Source organism: Solea senegalensis, linkage group LG7 (assembly GCF_019176455.1).
Source record: "Solea senegalensis isolate Sse05_10M linkage group LG7, IFAPA_SoseM_1, whole genome shotgun sequence".
NCBI lineage: Eukaryota > Metazoa > Chordata > Actinopteri > Pleuronectiformes > Soleidae > Solea > Solea senegalensis.
This window is the reverse complement of record NC_058027.1, coordinates 10,776,759-10,796,750: the sequence shown is the minus strand read 5'-3', so window position 1 is coordinate 10,796,750 and position 19,992 is coordinate 10,776,759. Positions and strand designations below refer to the sequence as shown.

Sequence of the window (19,992 nt, the reverse complement as noted above, 5' to 3'; positions counted from 1 at the left end):
GGACGTTTGAGACTTGCAACATGTTGAGGGTTTGCAACTGGAAATTCCCAGGGTTGTTTTTCACAAACTGTCAATCTCACTGGTGTCCACTCACTTATGTCATACATTTCTGACTATTTTCCTCTAATTGGGATCAATTAGTCTCACCTTAACTGCTCTACAGTTTGGCATTGTTCGGCACTTGTAAAATCGATCAGTGGCGGGCAGTCTGACCAATCATCGCATAGTACCTACTCAGCACGCATTTGGAACCTCTGCTGAGCAGGTACTAAAATAGTACCTGGTACCAAGTACTATGCTAGTGGAAACACTACTTAAATACGCAATTATGTTCTATTGAAGAAGAGCTGAACCTAGTGATTGACACCATGGAATTCTCAGGAAAATATTTTCTGACGTTGTAAATCAAGTGAGAAATAAGCAAATTTCAATAGACTTCCATTAAAATGGAGTTATTTCTGCATTTCGCAAAGTAACCCCAGTGGTGGGGTAGCTCAGTGGTTAAGGCCGGTACCCCAGGTGCAGAGACATCATGGCAATAACTTCAACTCCACTCCTGGCAGGTTGTACTTAATTCCCTTGTAAGTCGCTTTGGATAAAAGCGTCTGCTAAATGACATGTAACGTAACCCCCTGGTTGATATTCATTATATTCTAACTTCCTACTTCCTGCTTGGCCTCACAATCATAAAAAAAAACCTGACACTTGCGTTTTTAGACAAACATTCTCTATTTCATTAATGTTAGCTGAATCTACCATGCCGTGGGTCAGTCTGAACACCAAAGTGTTCATCAAACTCCCAGTAAAACAAACTAACAGTGTTAATAGGATTAGCAATTGCAATCGGATTACTGGATCTGAATTTCAAATTTGAACCCCCTTGTCTCCTAAAGGTAAAGTATGTAATGAAATGATGGCTACTGGCCAAAATTCTGTATATAATGTTGATCGTGATCAGTAATGTTGATACTTTTATTTAGGTAAAGCATCTGAATGAATGAGTGCTGCTTTTTTTGTGTGTTTCACCACAGTTAGTTACGGGGGGAAAAACACTCACTCATAGTGAGATCACAAGTTAATAAAGCCTTAATTAATGCAGGAAATGCTCTTTATACTCTAAGGAATTCCTTTTTTCCAACAATCAAATGAGCCTAATGAGTTTTTATTGATTACCACAACTTCTATAGCAATATTAATTCAGAATGACAATCAGTATTCATGACTGGTAGATTGTCTGGTTTAACCTTGTTGTCTCCTTGTAAAAGGAACTTGCATATGAATAATCTCTCCTCTCTGTCCTCTGTGTAAATAAATCTATTTAGTGTGGTTATCTTTGACCTCCTCTCAGTACTTGTTGATCCTACATTTCATATGATTTTCCGAAAAGCACAAGGGAGTTTTTTTTTTTACGAATACCCATCATTAACAATGTTAAATGTTTTCTAATAAATAAAAATGTTGAATGCTACACAAGCTACAGTATCTGAATAAAATTGTCATATTTTATTTGGTACTTTAGCAACTAATAATGTGACTTTATTTTACTGATTATTTTTTAATTAAATCAATCCTTAGTTATTTATTCAGTAATGTTTGATGGCAAAAATTGCAGCTAAGCTGGAGTTGGATCTATAGGGGTGTGTTTTTATTAGATATGATTCATTGCGGTATGGCAGCATCAGCAAACCTCTACAGTTACATTTTAGTTTAAACTCACATGGAAGTACCAGACTTTAAATAATAACCACACACCCACTATGCAGTAATGAAAGTGAAGAGAAATGAATCCAACTTCTTTGATTCATTAATTTGTTAATTAATTTAAAATGAAATTGATTTGCACCATTGCTTTTTGTGTGTATATGATGACAGTGTTTGCTCATTGTTGTACCACTGTAAATGGGAGCAAATTCAACTGACCTGAACTATTTAAATTTACGTTTTATTAAAAAAAGAAAGAAAGGTATATAACTATTATTCAGTGACAGACAGAGAGAGCAAGAGAGAGACAGTTCATTAGGTTGTTTGGCCTCAACCATACCTCTATGACACTGTCCGTGGTGCTGAAGTTGCAAACATTGTTATTGTACCTTTTCCTCTCCTCCCAACCTTGTTCTGTTGTATTCTCAAATGTAAAATTGCAGACACAAGAAATGATTAGATGGAAGTAAAAAGAGAATTAAAAAACAAAAACAAACTAAGACCTACTCGAGGTGGGTTGGTGAGGTGTGTTTACTCTTTGAAAAGTCAAGACTCCAAAAAAGGAAAGTAAAATCAAACGTATTCCTGACAGCTGTGAAAGAGCTGTGGGCAAACATTCACCCCAGAAACCTGTTTAATAAATTATTAGTGCACAGATGAAATGCCTATTTCCCTAACATAAAATGAAGTGGCTTTTGTTCATGCAGTGTACTTTAAAGACGTGGCCTTCCTCATATCCATTTATGTCTAAAAAAAATCACAAAAACAATTTATCTTTACAGACTTTACTCTCTTTTATCCGAGCATTTTAATTATAAAGTTTGCAGAGTAACTATGTAGAGATGGAAGGGTAACCATAAATGTCACTAATTCTTTCAGCTGCATAAATGTTTCATTAGGCTCAAATAATAATGTACTATCTTCAATCCATTTAAAACCCATTAATGTTATGTCAATATGTGTCACATTTATTGCTGTATGTATTTGTGGTCCTGTGTTTGTACTGTGGATTCTCTTATTTTTTCTGACCTGCCAGGGACAACACATGCAATGTAGCCTTTTGGCTAATTCTGGCATATTTACATTGATATGTTCATCAATATGCATTGTAATAATTACAATAACAATAATCACAATGATAATAATAGTAATTATATCAAATTATTAAATAATAAATAAATATCAATGTCAAATTTCTATAGTGCTTTTCTGGAGACTTAAAGATGCTTAATTGATTCTCTTTTTCAAACAATATTGGTGCCAATTATGCTTCCATTTCTCTATTGTTATTCAAAAATGTATTAACGTTGACTTCACTGAACTCTTCACCGTGTTACATGTTACACCTCATGGGTGACACCTACTTAAGGGTTTGTTGTACCAGTTACTGTAGAGAATGTTTTATGGTCTAACACAGTATTCTCCTGGCTTTCACATGGGTTTATCGCCCTGTGTCCTGGGCAGAGGCTCTGTAAATAAAACGGAAGGGATTTGTTTGTCGTGTGAAGCAGTCAGGGGCGGAAACGGATTAGTCAAACCTGTATACTGTCAGAGGAATATTAAGACCACACCTACATAAGGTAAACACATCAACTCAAAACCTGGGATTATTCGTTCCTGCAGGTTCTCGTTTAAACCATTGAAAAACTTCCAGTCAGCATCTGTTTGGAAATGTGTGGCTTAAACTAATAGATGTTAGGTTCCAGCAAACTCATCACATAATCTCACAGTTCATCATTAGTGGGAACAGAAATAAGGACCAAATGCAGACGCAACCAGAGTTGGAAAGCATTGAAGCACTTTACTGAGAAGGAAAGGCAACATTATAAACTGGAACAAATCAGCAGGTGGCAATGTCAGAACTCCATCAGTGTAGTATGATAGACTTAGCAAAGATGTTTACAGGAGAGGAGCTGAAAGAACAACAAGTAAAACAGATTTTCATCAGTGCAACAAGATGAGAGGTTAAACCAGACCCCATCAGCAGACAATTATAATGTGCAATCCTTTGATTGTTTTGTTATCCTGGTTTTAGAGAGAGTCCTGAACTGACCTTCCAAGTCCAAGCAGACAGATTTTTTGGAATGTAGGTTATGGCCCAATAAATAACCCAGAAAGGAGAGTGTATTGAAACTTAATGGCTCTTGAGTTATTTCTGTTGTTTAATATAGACTGTATAACAAATTTAAGTCTGTGGTGTCTTTGTTGTTTGGACTCAACGTGGTGTTACAGCCGGCTCATAAAGTGCAACAAAGGCAAAGCTAGACAAGAGAAATAATAATAACTAACTCATATTTATTAAATTAAGCTAAGAGGAAAACACATGGTGCTGAGGCAGCTGGCTGGCAGGTCCTACAAACTGCACTGAGCTGGCCAGGTGCTCCTAATTACTCTTCTCAGCACCTGAAACAAAGAGCACACCAAATATGGAGAGCAATAGAGAGGCACCGGGGCTGTCACAGTGGAAATATAACTAAGGGCATTTGCCTTGATTCACAGCTAGATTCCTATGGAGTCCTGATACTGGTAGTGATGGTGGATGGTGAATTGCTGAGACTGTTGCAGGGTGTAGAATGATGAATTTGATGAATCTGCAAAGACTGTGCAGTGATGAGGAGGTGGAGCATTGGCATAAATGCAGCATGAAGAAGAAGAGACAAAGAGAAGTCATAAGAGAAGCAACAAAATGATAGGATTATAATGGTGATTGGTTAGGTGAGACCAGCTGGTGGACAGCTGATTCTTTTACATCATACAGCTTTGGGTAATGATGATAATGATAGCAAACACTGACTGTGCATTGATAAGAGGAGTGTGAGAACAAAGGCACCTTCTGACTGAGTTTATGCTGCTTCATCTATGTTTCCATCCTTTTTGTAATGCCAATGTTCATGTTTTGATCTTTCTAAACTGATTTGCAGAAGCAATTACAAATGAAAAACATCACAGGACATTTTTTTAGGAAGGACAGTTTGTGAATTTGCTTGATAAATCTTTATTTATGGGCCACATGGCGGTGAGGTGGCTAGCATTGTGGCCTCACAGCAAGAAGAGCACCAGTTTGGATCTTTGTTCGACTAAGAGTGGGGAGTCTACATGTTCTCTCCACCCACACTCCAAAAACATGCTAAATTGGGGCTTAGGCTAATTATTGTTATTATTATTATTATTATTGTTGTTGTTGTTGTTGTTGTTATTATTATTATTTTTAAATAAAGTAAGTTGACCATAGGTGTGAGTGTGAGTGGATGATTGTTTGTTTCTGTGTTGGCCCTGCGATGGACTAGTGACCTGTCCAGGGTGTAACTCCGCCTTATCACTCTAATCACCCTATGTCAGCTGTGATTGGCTCCAGCCTCACATGACCCTCATGTGGAGGATGAAGCAGGAGACAATGGATGGATGGATGGATGCTTTCTCATAGGGTCTGAGAACAATAACATGTAAGCACATGTGAGTAAGAAAGACTAGTTAAACAGACATTTTTAGTTTGTTAAAATCACATTGATCACATTGTCCTTTTGTGCCTTGCAATGCAAGACACAATGCTATGATTTGCAGCAAACATGGTGGAATGAACCCATTAAATATTGCTTAAAAGAGTTTATTCCTTAACATAACAAGATTTGGCTGCTCTCCGGAAATAAAATGGGTATTGATGTGAAAATTCTGACATTTGTCCTCTGAGTATTTGGCCTCAGAGGTGGTATGTGCCTTACTGAGTGCCAAAAAAAACACCCACTCACTAACAATCTACGGTTAGTTGTGCTTCAAGGCTCTCACATTTCAAAATATTTGTAGATTGACAAGATTATAGACAAATTGTAGCATTATTAAAATGCTGATTTTAGTTTGAAAGTCCTTGGTTTACAAGATTTGCCAGCCATTTCCTTGGTTTGCTCAGAAAGAATAAACTCATATTAAATGTAAATATTATGTCCTGAATTACAGGATATATACAGTATATTGTGCCTTTCACATCTATGACAGGAGTATACCAGTCTTGCTAAAATCCAGATCATTGTGACATAAATGTATTTCAGTGCTCCTTTATTGACTCTTTGATTTAGGGCTCTGTCAGTTGAGACCGTGTTCCTCCAAGTCATAAAGTCAGTTACAGTTTTCAGACATGAAAAGTGTCTTTTGTGTTTGTCCCTTTGTCTAGATGAAAAGGAAAATGGGTGTAACTGTAAATGAATGCAAAATTAAAGAATGGATGGGGATGTTGAATTAGTTCCAATCAATTAATTTGATTGGTGTTTAAAAAAAGCAATTTTAAGGAGGCAAGTTATGCTCTTAAACAAATTTGTGAGCTTTTCAAATCACTAATTTTATTTGACCAACACATGTTCAGCTACACTGGCTTAAAGATTACTTTGTCAAAAATGTATTAAATGTCCTAATTATTTCCATATTGTGCTGGTGTTGGTTGTGTGTAATGGTTTAATGTTCTGCTCCAGCTATACGGGGTTGCATATTTTTTTTAAAGAAGCTTTCTGCTCTGTAACTCTTCAAGAAAACCAGAGAGGAAAGTGCTGGAGGGAAGTTTGATGTTTGTGCTCGCCTGAGCAACAAGGGGCAGGATGTTGTGCATCTTTAAATTCCCAATCTGGAGGCTGCAAACAGCCCAAGGTGTGTGTGGCATAGTGTCAGTTGTACACAATGGCTTAGCAAAACAACAGCAACAAAAGCAAACATAAGCAAACAAAAATATGATTTGGATCCATTAAATATTTTTTGAATATTAGCAATAATGTTAATAATATTCATAATAATATAGAAGTTTTGAGCCTAAGGTTCAGAGTTTGGGCCCAGATGGTGCTCAAAGTCACTTTTAATGGACTATAGGGACACATAACTGTTTTAAAAAACACAGCAGCATAAAACGGATGTGAAGTAATACGATCCTAACATAAGGGATCATAAGCAACTACATTACATATTAAGACCCAGTGGATTTTTATGCAATCTTAAAATTGTAGTAAGCATATGCTTCAAAAGTACTAAATCTGTTGCACGGGTGATACTATTGAAGACCAGATATAATATATAGACAGTTAATTCATTTTATTGCTGTACTGAAAGGCTATGAAGCAACTTTATAACTGATAGTCATCTTCATTTAATGTCAAGACAAAAAGATCAGACCAGAGCTCAGGCTCTCACAAATGAAGTGTCCATTTTCCATCTCGGATACAAACTAACAAATGAGCAGCAAACTTAATGACAGATGCTGTATAAAATGTAACTGAAGATACTGCCAAGTGCATATCGCCATGGGGTTGTTGTTTAAGTTTACTCTTAAACACCACAACAGTGAGAACAGTTGAATGTATTACAATGAACAATGCTCTTCAAACCATCCACACTGCTCCTGTTAATGTTGTTCTCTGTGTTCTAAGGCAGTTTGCATCCATAATGTTGCCTCCTTCTTTCTTTTCCCTTTCTTCTCCACGCACACACACACACACACAGAGGTCTGTGCATCTATCCCTTTACGGACACGCATTGCGTCCCTAAGCCTTAACTACTTAATACCTAACTCTAACCTTAATGTACCAACAATACAAATGTTCAAATTGTAACCAATTCCATAGAAATGAGGTTCTGTCTCATTAGCACCAGGTTTGGTCTCCATGAGGACTATACTCCCTAACCCTAACCCCTAAAGGCGACATAGAATGCTTGTATCACACATATATGTTAGTTATGGAGGTCTACTTGCATATATTAACTTGTTAACCTCCTAGTCGCTGCAAACGAGCCGATCGAAATATCTCCTCACTGACGCTCTCGTCAGCCGCGCCGTTTCAGACCAAAATCCCACCCCTAGAATGTGGACTGTGTTGTGATTGGCCAGTCAACGAGAGCTTTCCCACTGTCCTGTGATTGGCCAGGTACCTGGAAGTGATGTAATAGCTAGGCCAGCTCTCAGATACACAGCTCCCCCTCTGGCACGGTGGATGCTCTGCATCTCAGCAGCTACAACAAGAGTAGTTCTTCTTCTTCTGCGGTTGAATGTACGCAACCGGATGTGCCCGGACTAGTGCCCGCACCAGGAGGCGCTACGGTGGTGAGAGGAGTGGTGAGAAATTCTGATGACGACATCAAATTAAGGAAGTGCCGATCCGCTTCACAGAGCCCAGGAAACAATACAACACTATTTTCTCAGCAGTGGCTGAACTGTTGTTCTGAAACTTTAGGGTTTCATAAACGAGGTAATGACGCAGATACACAAACGCAGCGTTAATTGGAGCTTCCGGTCTATGTGGCCTTTAACCAACCCCACAACCCCTGACAAGCCCTTAGGGCTGTATTTACACTGCCCAATTCTGATATGTCACCTCTATCTGATTTTTTGGGGGGATCTGCTTACATTGTCCAAAAGTGACCGATGTCTGATATTCACATTGACATTGGTGAACACTTGGGGAAATAAATCGTGGTAACTGACCAGAAAGTGTTTATTAGACTGAAAGGGAAGTGAAAGTGGTGTTACTATCACATTTAGAAATCTTTCTTACTCACTGGTTAAAAAAAACAGTGAGTTCACTGGTTTGAGTCCTCACCCTTCATTGTACAAGTTGAAAGAGAGTCATGTGATCATAGATCACGTACACGTGTGTATTTACATCGTTCTACCAGAAGCATTTACAAGGGAATATCTGATCCCTGACTTTTCACCCACAAATGCACATGTCTGACTTATTTCCACATGAATGAGGCCTGAATCTGATCTGACAATATCTGAATCCATGTGTCACACTGTCATGGGTCATATCTGACATGGAAAAGATCAGAATTGGGTCACTTGCACCATGCAGTGTAAATGCAGCATGAATGTTTGGTTAGATAGGTTTGCATCAAAACGTGTCCACCAACAGCAGGTCAGGAATACAAAGAAAATCACAGGTAAAATGCTCTTGCAGAAGCGTGGCCTTTATGGTTAGGGTGAAAGCAACATCTAGGCAGCTGTTTTGTGTCATTCCTCACAAGCATCATGTGGACTGTTGAGAAAACTACATTTTGAAGAGAAATGGATATGTAAAGAAAAAAAAAACCTGTTTGAATACTGTATATCTTCAGGGTTTTTTCCCCACTGCTCCCTTTAATCAAATATATTACAAAAGTCATCGGGATATTTAGTATAGGGTATATTAAAAACCAGCAGCCCTCGTCAGCAGGCTGCTACCATGAGAGCAGATTTAAGGAGCAAGATTCATTCTCCTGAGACAAACAGAATACATGACTCGAACATCAAAGTGTCACGAGAGAAAATAATTCATGAGACATGCGGAATCAAACTCACATTCTTTCGTGTAGTATCATGAAAACTTCATATTTTTTTACTAATTACTGGCCACAAGAGTTTCACATTTTATTCATATATGTATGAGTAGTCTAATTATGACCTTAATCGCACTAATAAAAGGATATGATATATTTCTGGCCCATGGTCTACACAGGGCGCTTGAGATCAGAACACCAATAGTCACATACCGTGAATATTGATATTAAAATATTCACCTGTATTATACATCGCATGCCCAGGAGTCAAGAACATACTGTGGTAGGGGAAATTATTCACAGGGAGATTGTTGGAGTGCAGCAGAAACATCTCTTCTGTTGCAAACACATTTTGTGATGTGTGTGATACAGTGGGTAAAGTTTAATTAAGGAGGCAAATAAAATAGAAACCATAATCTGCACCTTCCATCACAGGCTCTGCTTTAAATACTCTACTACTGTGAGAGGAGACACTTCAGACGGCTGTATCATTCCAGATACTGTAAATCTGGGTGACTGTTAAAATTTTGGCAGTGAGTTTTGATGACAAATTCCAACTGAGATGAATAACAAGTACAAGAACACATTTGGGAAAGTGTGAATTCTACAGAACACAGTTTAACAATTTGTTGATCAAAAGATTAGTTGACAGAAATTTGTATTTGTCATTGCATTTGAGACGCACTGAATTGTTGCTTTATTCTGTATCATGAATAAAATACTGTTTATTATCTGATATCTAAAACTGAGGATGACACATTGAGGAATACATATGTGTTTTTTCACTTTTTTAGGGTTTTGCGCTTAAGAGAGTGAAATAATGATTTATTAGTTTACAAAATATTGATCAATATTATAATACACACTCCACAACTTGTATGTAACATGATGTCTGAAAAAGCACCAAGCTTTTTAACCTGTCTTAACTTACTCTTAATTATTAACAAATACATTATTTATTATTATGACTACTGGACTAAAACACTTTTCTTATCCAAATACAACACAGAGAAGTGGGTTATGGGTAAGGCATGGAGAAGGCATGGTTTAATATGGAGAAGAAACAGCTATGGTGTTATAAGGTTTTATGCAGATTTTATAAGGTTAAAAATCAGTCACATGGAGACAAACTTGCACTCACTATACACATTTTATACATTTAAATACGCCTTAACTGATGCAGCCTCCGAGAGAACAGAAACACTCTTCAACTCTATAGTACCAAATTCTCTTACAAATGATATTTACAACTTAACAGAAACAGCAGATATGTCGTGTAGGAGATGTAATCAGTGGTCGTCCGATGAAAGAGCTTTGGTTAAGGAGGGAAGACTATAGTTTATGGTAAATAATAAATAAACATGATGTGTCTGCAAGTCACTGCAAGAACATTTTCTGTGTTGTAGCAGGTCATGATCTTTCTCTGTAGCCTCAACGAAGAGCTGTGTGAGCCTGAACACAACCATAAAACTGTTAAATGATGTGGCAGTCATTCTAAGTGAAAATTATAGGCTACTGCACACATGGCTCAGGAGGCACAGTCTGCCTAGTTCCAAGATGATTGAGATTTACACAATACAGAACAGATGTATGTGTGGTTTCATGAGTGCACTGGAAAAAACTAAGGTACGTGCATATTTACATCTTAATGCATATATGCCGCACACAGTGCAATGAATTTCATTACAAATAGAGCCAAATATCATTCTTACATAATTGTTTTTTGTTTATGTCTGAGTAAAGCCTTGAATAACTTATGCATAGCACTGTAGGAGAGATGACTTAAAAGTAGACATGCAGCCAGAAATTAATAACAGAAAGGTTTTATCAATTACTGGGAAGTATATCAGTACTATTAAGGAAAATATAATTAATTTGTGATATGTTGATGTCCGTAACTTCTGCCACCAGAACGCTGTTATTGTTGCTATCGCTATCAGATTTACCCCACGCCTCAGGTGAGTGTGCAGAGTTTTCCAAATCCATATTCCAACAGTATCTCACTAGAACCAGGCTTTAATCCCTAACCTTGGGTTTGCTCATGTCTCGGTTTTCTAGTGTAGCTGTTATGCTTCCACCTCCCTTCCATCAGCCGTGATGTAAAATGCATCACTCTGTGTCGTATTGAGGAACACAGTGAGTCATGTGCAGCTGACGAGGCTTAATCAGCATTGTTCGAAATCAATTGACAACGGTTTGAATGTAAGGGACATTTATTTATGTTGAGAAGTTACACACCGCAGCTTTAAGGACAAACATGTCCTGCTTGGCTGGAGATGTAAACTGTATCCACGTTGTCATATGATCAGCTCTGAGATTCACTGCCTCTTATTCTCAGCATGATCCTTTTCCTCCGGTCTGTTTTTCATATACCAATCTTGTATATGAAATATTTTATAGTTTAAACTGGTCACCACCAGCACTACTCTGGGGCATAATGAGGAGCGGTTATGAGGAACAGTGACCCATTCTGCTGAAATCTCTTCTATGCCTGAGTGAACGGTGCCCCACATGAGTGCTTTTTTTCATTTTTGCCTTACCCTACTTTTAGCTCAAGAGCTCATTAAATAAGATTTTCTGAGAAAAACTGAAAATAGAAAGGAAAATGCATGTGTATTATAATCATGCATTTAGCCCTGTAAGTCTTTTTGAGAATTTGAGAAAGTAACTGTACAGTCTGATAATGAACATTTTCTACAGATGAAGCGAAAAAATCCTGCATCATAAATGTGCAACTGCCTCTTTCTGTAACTACCAACCAGCTTCAGAAATAACAATGTTATTATAATAATTCTATTATATATTAGTAATATATAACACAAATAATAATAGTATTAATAACACTGTGATAATGTCTGGGCCTATTTATGACACCAGAGAGTATGTTGTCACTGTTGATTCCCCTTTTCCCCCCCAAAAAAAAGTGACTTAAAAGAAAGAAAGAGTTAAGCACTTTTGATAAAAAAATAAATATATAAATAATAAATAAACTAATATCAGTTTAATAGGTGTTCTTGATGACACATCATGTTCATTTTATCAAATAATACATTTCTGACCTTAGGTGTCTACCTGATTTTATTTGTTATGCTAAATTCTAGACTGATTCTTTGTATGCCGCAGCGGATTGTAAAAAATATATATCAATAACGCAAATATTTTTATGCAGCAGCATGTCCGTCTGTGTGTGGTTTAAGTGTGTTATTTAACTGACAGCTTTACGCCTCCTTGTGTTTCCTTCGCAGCTGGGAGGATGTGGTATACTCGGGGTGGGGGTCTGGCTCTCAGTGACCCAGGGAAGCTTTGCTACCCTATCATCATCCCTTCCGTCCCTGTCAGCAGCCAACCTGCTCATTGCAGTCGGGACCATCATCATGGTGATCGGCTGTCTGGGCTGTGTGGGCGCTGTCAAAGAGAGCCGTCCTCTGCTGCTGACGGTAAGTCATTCATCAAGATGGTTTTTGATGCTCTTGTTGACTTTAAACACAAGGCCATGTTACGTTTTTGTTGATATAAAAGGTAGCATCTGTAACTTCACATCAGACAATAGGCTCTGGGTATCATCGGGTGATGTAAGACGCAGGGAATTCAATCTGTCCTTTTTATGACAAGCATTTACATTCAGTCTTGCGTAAAGCTGCCACCTCAGGGAGAAGACAAACAAACATTTGAGATATGTCAGCACAAGTCTTGAATATTATAGCTTTAAAAGCAAGCAGTAGATCAGCACTGATGGAGATTTCAAAGTTACCGCTGAATCAGTTTGGGTGATATGGTGCACGTTCAACAATGTATTTCAGGTTGTCAGATGTGTTGTTCACACATAAAACAGTGACATCTTGTGTGAGACTGAAGGCTGGTAACAGTAATGGTGAAACATGTTTGGCCCACAGACGGCAATTCATGAAGGGCACTACTCAGGATATTTAAAGGAGGTATAAAATAAAAAATATGCACATCAGTGACCTTTAGCATTTTACTACGGTTCACTATCAAAACATTGTAGAACAAGGTTCTGGAACTCATGGACCTGCACCTATGTCCAGTGTTACACTGTGTTCATGCACATGCAGTATTATTTTATTTTTTATAGTAGTTTTAGTTTTATATTTGTAAATATAAGGTTGGGAGTAAAAGTGTGTCTGCTCCGAGCAGCAGCGGACACTTATCACATAATGAGAGGAGACAACATGGCAACACTATCAGACTGTAAAAAACATTAAATATCCTTCTGTATGACAGGCAGAGAGAGAGAGAGAGAGAGAGAGTGCTGCCTTGGCTGAAGCTTTCAATTTTGCTTCCCTGTCCTGGAGAAAATTATCCAGTGTAGATTATTTGTGTTTAACTCTCTCCACTCTGCTGGCAACCCATGTGTTGAAGTGCAAGCTGGGTTATTGGGTGGTTAGTGATGGGTGGCTCATTAGACCAGAACACCAAACCATAAAATTAACAGAGTTTGAAATTGTGTCAGTGAAGCCAGTATTTCAACTTAACATATTTCCTTAAACTCTGATGACATACCGTGGCTCCTTTAAGCTTAAAAGGTATAATGAGCTTATTTTCTTTTACACTTTAAAGAAAACTATTTCCGTAACCCTAACAAGTTGATCATTATTTAGTTAATGTTTTGTTTATTTAAATTAGAACCAATGCAGATAGCCCACCGCAACTCTTGATTACCATAAACACAAACAGCTAAATAACCTCCATTAGATTACATTAAGGGACATTTAAAACATGTTTTTTACAGCTGTGGTTGTTGCCGCAATGGTACTTTTGTGGAATTGTTTATTCGCAGAAAACCCACCTTATTCCATTCATTCATTTACATTAATGCTACAGGCTGCCACACAAATGAAAACCAACTTTCCAACCTTGTTAACATATTCATGTTCTTTTTTTTCTTTTTTATGTATAAGTGAAATAAGCCAACACCATACCTGAGTATGGTGTTCAGTTTGGGGCTTTTCATATTGTTTTCACTGTTCTCACCTCAAAGTTTAGATAGAGTAAAGATAGATGTGGTGTCAAAAGCTGGCAATCAAGACAACGGTTAATGTTATCTATTACTGTTGTGTTCCAATTTGTTGTTAAAAGGTGAACTCCATACTATTCTGATACAAGGAATAGGTGATGTTGTACAATAATATATGTGTGAATTACACCTATAATACCATGGAATGGGTGTGGATAGAGGTTGGTTTAATTAGCATGTCTATGAATATGCAAATTAGCCCCACATCATTGATTCATGGATGCATGAATACTAAATCAGCAAAGGTATAGAATGTTCAAGCCATTTTAAGCTCACAAAGGCCTTCCTTTTTCAATGCAGTCCATTTCATGAAGACACTTAAAGAAACAAAACAGGAAAGGAAAGGAAAAAGGAAAATTACTTTATCTGCATTTGTTATCTGAATCACATGGACCTTCCCCAGAACTCAATGACACATTTAATGACAATGACCAACAAACGGAAAGAAAGGTATGTATCACTTACGTGATACTTGCCAAAACAAGCGCAGATGGCGTTCTAATTTTGAATGAATTTCAAGTTATTTCCACGTCAGATAAAAAGGAAACGTTTACTTGCCTGTAGTTAAAAATATGAAATATATTTAAGAATCTTCAAGTACAATATAAATAACTTCCAACAACTTCAAAACGCAGATAAAAAAAAAACAATAATAAGATGAGGGAACAGCACAAGACTAAATGTCAAATGGACGTCAAAGGAGCTGTTGGAGTAAAGACAGTATTTGCAAGAAAAATGTCTCAAAAGACAGCCTATATGTATTTTTAGAAATTGTTTACCATGTGGATTTCTTGGCAGCAGGACTATCCAACACTGATGTGAACTTGACATTACGCAGGATTTTGACATCAAAAATCAAACATTTTATGTTGTCATTTATGCAGACTATGCACTGCATGAGCATCAGTTTTAAACTGGGGTGCATGAAGTTTTTTACATCTGCTAATTTGGCAGATGCTTTATTCTTAGTGAGTATAGGGACACTTCATAAGTATTTTGGGGAAGATCTCTTTGGGAAGTAGGAATTAATCATATGAAAAGTGGCACAGCTGGAGTAAGCAATTATGAGCTCTGTGGGAAAAAGACTTAGTGTCGATCATTAGTGTGATCCGTGACATTTTCCCCACGGTGACCACCACGATTTCCTCTGCTGTGTCAATATAATGACAATGGGTGAATTACAGGTCCGCTTAAATGAGTGACAGAGCAGCCCATTTTTCATGCAGATGAGGAAAGACTCTTCTCCCTTCAAATTTTAGAGCTAATGAGGAGGTTGATCGGTGATGAGGGACACAGAGAATAGCGACATCACTGAGATATTTGAAGAATCACTGTAATTACTGCTCATAAGACTATTATTGCTTTGGGCCTTTTAATTTTTAGCATCACACATCAGAGTTGCTGCAATGCAGAGCCAGTTTCTTGCACAAGCTCTGTTTGGCTGTATAGTTCACCAGAAAATTACTTTTTTCAATCACATTTGTGAAATGAGGGGACGCATTTGACTATTTGAAAGTCTATAAAGGGATGATTCCAATAACAGGTGATCTTGGAACCTTGGGCAGTTACATTTTGAGTCTTCAGCTCAAAATGTCAGTCCAGCTGCTGTGCTGCAAAATATCACATCTGTTCAGTCAATGTTGGAATGACTGACTGGGTAATGCAGAACATAACATGCATGGCTCAGGGATTTAAAGTCAATCTTTACTGAAAAACACAAGCAGGATCAAAGCACAGACACAGTCTTTCAGATTAGGCAAAGGTGTCCAAAAACACAGCAAAACTTGGGACCCAGAAGTCAGTGAGTCAACACTAGAGAGAATGCTGGTACGCTCAGCTGAATCTGATGAGATTAGCGGAGAACAAAGGCACTGAATCTAGACTCCGGTGTATCTAATTGCAGGGGGAGCGTGCAATCACAGAGGCAGGAAGCGAGTAGATCTGATAATATGAGATGATTATGATACAAAATAAAACAGGAAGTGGCAGCTTTGTACAACAGAAGGAATCAAAGACAAACACAGGTTTGAAAACTTGAGAAGAAAAGTCATGAGGTACCATTAGTAACATCCGATTACAAAGCAAACAATTTGGTTATGGAAACAACAAAAAACATCTTCAGAAAATCTTCTCATCTCCTTCGGTAGAAGACGACAGTCACCCGTGATCAGATGGGGGAAAATCCTAAAACATCCAGAATGAAGTGCCTCCTCAAAGTGCCACGAGATAAAGGCGTTTAAGAACTCTCCATCCAACCATACTATAAAAGTACTTTGTACTTTACTTGTACTTGGTCTGTGGAAACTTGAGTTTATATTTTCACAAGATACTTTTGATACTTAAGTACATTTAATGTGAGCAATTTTAAGACTTTTACTCAAGTGACTTTAACTTTTAACAAAGTCATTTTCAGTTATGGTATTTGTACTTTTACTTAGATATTTGTATACACCTCTGCCAAAATCAGACAGTGTAAAGAGCCCCTATCCCAGTCACAACACATGGACCTAGTCAGCATCTCCTTTACAGAACCATGAAAAAAACTCTGAAGTCCAACAGAAGCTTTTCATGGCGGCTGGCTGCATCCATGCTACACTCACTGGTGGTCAATTTTTCCTGAATCTCTACATCAAAAACGATGTTGATGCATGGAGTTGTTCTCATTGTTATACATTTTTAATGTAGCATTAGTTTTTATTGAATTTGAGAGTGTGGTTACCTCATACAAACTTACTACATGAAGGAGTGACTGATGTGCTCGGCTAATGCATGTTCACTGTAAATTATGTATAGGATCAATTACTTACGCATTACTTTAAGAGTCACAGTAACATGTAGTATGGTATAATTGTGAAGTTACAGTTACCAGCCGCATTCATTTATTATAATATGAAACTGTGAAATTACAGGACACAGTAGTCTCCTGTATATACACAATACGTAATTTGCTGTGGAAGTAGTCATGTTTTGCAGTGTAGACAATTTATTTGATGAAGCACCACTCTGACATATAACCACATTTGGAACTAACTCGAATTCCCCGTCAAGCCACTTGGGGACAATTAATCAGGATAATGGGTAATTTAAGTCAAGTTTCACACCAATAATTTTGGTTAATCAATACTAGTGCTAATACTACAGTTAGTAAGTCAAAGGTCACTGAGGAGATGTGGCCAATCTGTGATCTAATCTGCCCATGGATTAGTCAGAATGGTGAGAGCTCTGTGGTGGAAATGTTTACCTGAGACACAGACACAGTAGACCCGCCACATGAAAAGGCTATCACCTCAAAGGCTTCACATGCGCTCAAGGCTTCAAGATCCTTAAAGTTATTGATTTTGAAAAGGCTGATGGACTGTGTGCCTGACATGAATGGTTTACCAGTCTTTCAGCTCTGTCAACACACAAAGGGCCACTGCAGCTTTCACACTGCGCAGAAATCACAGAATGGCTGAACACAAAGAATCAATCAAGGACCTGGACTTTGATTACAGTTCTTATCCTGTGGTCCTACTAAAGCATCATTCTCTGATAAAAAGGAATATCAACGCTGCTGGTAAAGCAGTCATAACACAGTGAAAACAGGGTCGCCTGTTGAGGTATTTTCATCATGCATGCAAGCTGCAATGTGCCTTTTATGTTCTTTGGATCCGTTAAAGCTACTTAAATGTAAGAGTAAATGTTGCTACATAAATTCCAACCCTCCAGTGACTAATTGCAGCACAGTTTCTCTGCTGCTGCACTGCAATAAAACAAGCAGCGACTTCCACATCATTCAAGGAAAGCCTTATCCTGGGAAGTTCTTTTCTGGTCTTCAAGAGCCATTGTCCTGCAGATTATTGTGAGTCCCTGAAGGCATCAGTGAGATACGAGTTGGCTGTGGTTCATTAACTCTCATGAAACAAAAACTCAAATGGAACAGAAACCTGTGGGAGGATGGCCCTCTCTGAGTGGAAGAGAGTTGTTCTTGAGGAGGATTTTACTGAGTTTTGTCTTTGTTGCAGTAGGTTAACATGCTTATATGCACCATTACACATGTCAGTAGTATCTTTATCTCATTATAGGTTGCACTGGAGAGCAGTAATGTGGAAGGCTTATTGTCTTACTTGATCAGGGTGAACAATGAATCATTTTCAAACTCACAATTCAAAACAACAAATCAGCAAATTTATCTTTTTCCATTTTTTTCTATTCCAATTTAAAACACAATATTTGAAACTCTTTGCATATATAGTATAGAATTAAACATGTTGACTGTATCCCCATCTTGTAATGCTCCATCATGTTTTAAGTTCTTTACAGTAAATATTGTTATCAAGCAACATTGCAATTATATTACCAACATTGTTCAGTCCCATAACTGATAATAAGAATTGTTTGGGTCAAAAACGATCGCTTCTTGCTTTTGCTCCACTATAGTGATACATAATGAGGGAATTCAGAAGATCAAAGCAACCACCAATCTAAAATATGAAGGCATTTTCATCATCTCAAGAAAATACTGAAATATTGTCCATCCCTGGGAATGTCAGTGTACTGTTTTTATTCAATTTGATTTGTAATTGAGTATTTATAGATTATGATATCAGCACTTTTAAAACACGTGATTTCTGCCACTGAAGGTATATGTTTAAAAACATGGAAATTATATATGACAACATTTTAGTAAGCTGTACTGCCTTGTGCTACGTAAAACATTGTTTATAGTCATGTTGTGTTTCCTCTTATTCCAATCTTCCATACATCTTTCCTGTAGTTAGCTGCTGGAAGCCACTGCTGTGCAGACAATAATGTACGGTATTTCAGTTTGAATAATGACAATTCAGGAGAAACTTATTGAGCCTTCTTTGGAATAAGAACTGATACTTTGTTTACAATAATTTATCACAGTGACACTACAAGCACTCTACAAGAACAATGCATACTTCACTTTTAGGTTTTAGCTGAGGTGCTGTATATACAGTGTCAGGATCCATTTACACAAAACTTATTTCATGATTATAGGAAAGGAGCAGACACACATTTATTTCCACTGTCTGCTGAGTCTGTCACTTAAAACATTTTGCTTTGCTGTGCAACAGTCTTTCAAAGTAACTTATCTTTTGTTGTAATTTAAACTGTTTCACTCACAACAAAATAGCCGTTAAGATATTTTCACATACTGTACATGCATTTTTCTATTATTACCCTTTCTTCATAGTTCATTGACTACTGCATGTAGTGTACAAATAGTAATCCATTCATTGTAGCAGTGGGAAAATCTGAGTCTACTGAGTCTGGATGTTGCTTGTTAGTCAAAAGGAGGGATTACATTACTTAGTAGGAGCAGATTAATATAGGAGATATTCAGACAGATGCAGGAAGTTAGTCAGATTGCCTCCTAAATGCTTGCAAATATCAGTTTCTCATTCATAAAAGATGAAACAATGTCCCTTTTCACTGTCAAGTTTGAAGGTTTGGATTACCCAATGATGTGCTCATGAGATTTATTGTGAAAATGTTGTAGCTATGGACCAATTGCTAATCAGAGCAAAAAGAGAAAGTGAATATTGGCATAATTGATTTGCCAACTGGCTCCAAGTAAAGCTGTCTGTTGAAATCCTGATCTCTGATTTTCCTGTTCACAGCTGTTTATTTTTTTCAGAGATTCACTCATGGTCTTTTCTTGCAGGTGAAAAAACACACAGTACTATTTAAGGAAATTGGCTGAACCAATCATTTAGTAACTACTAATTGGTTACAGAGATTTGTAAGTGTGTGTATTTGACAACTAAAAGGGTTGTTGTCGTCTGCAGTGTTTGTTTGCTAGCACATTTCCATTAGAACTCAGCTAAGTGACAATTAGTGAGTGTAGCTTTCCCGTCACACGGATTCATGACCCATCTGTTTCTCGTGGCTAGAAACAAAAGAAGAATCGAAACTTTAAGTAGTAAAAAGAATCCAATAGGAAAGGCTTAAGTGCCTGTGGT

The 19,992-nt window shown here is 37.5% G+C and overlaps 1 protein-coding gene across 2 annotated transcripts in view; it reads left to right on the top strand.

Annotated features, from left to right (window-relative positions):
- Window positions 1–19,992, top strand: part of tspan4a (tetraspanin 4a) — a 130,566-nt gene that overhangs the window by 77,835 nt on the left and 32,739 nt on the right. For both annotated transcript variants that reach the window (XM_044030638.1, XM_044030637.1), the window contains one exon: window positions 12,234–12,425. In XM_044030638.1, coding sequence (XP_043886573.1) covers window positions 12,234–12,425 — 192 coding nt within the window. The remainder of the gene's footprint in view (window positions 1–12,233; window positions 12,426–19,992) is intronic.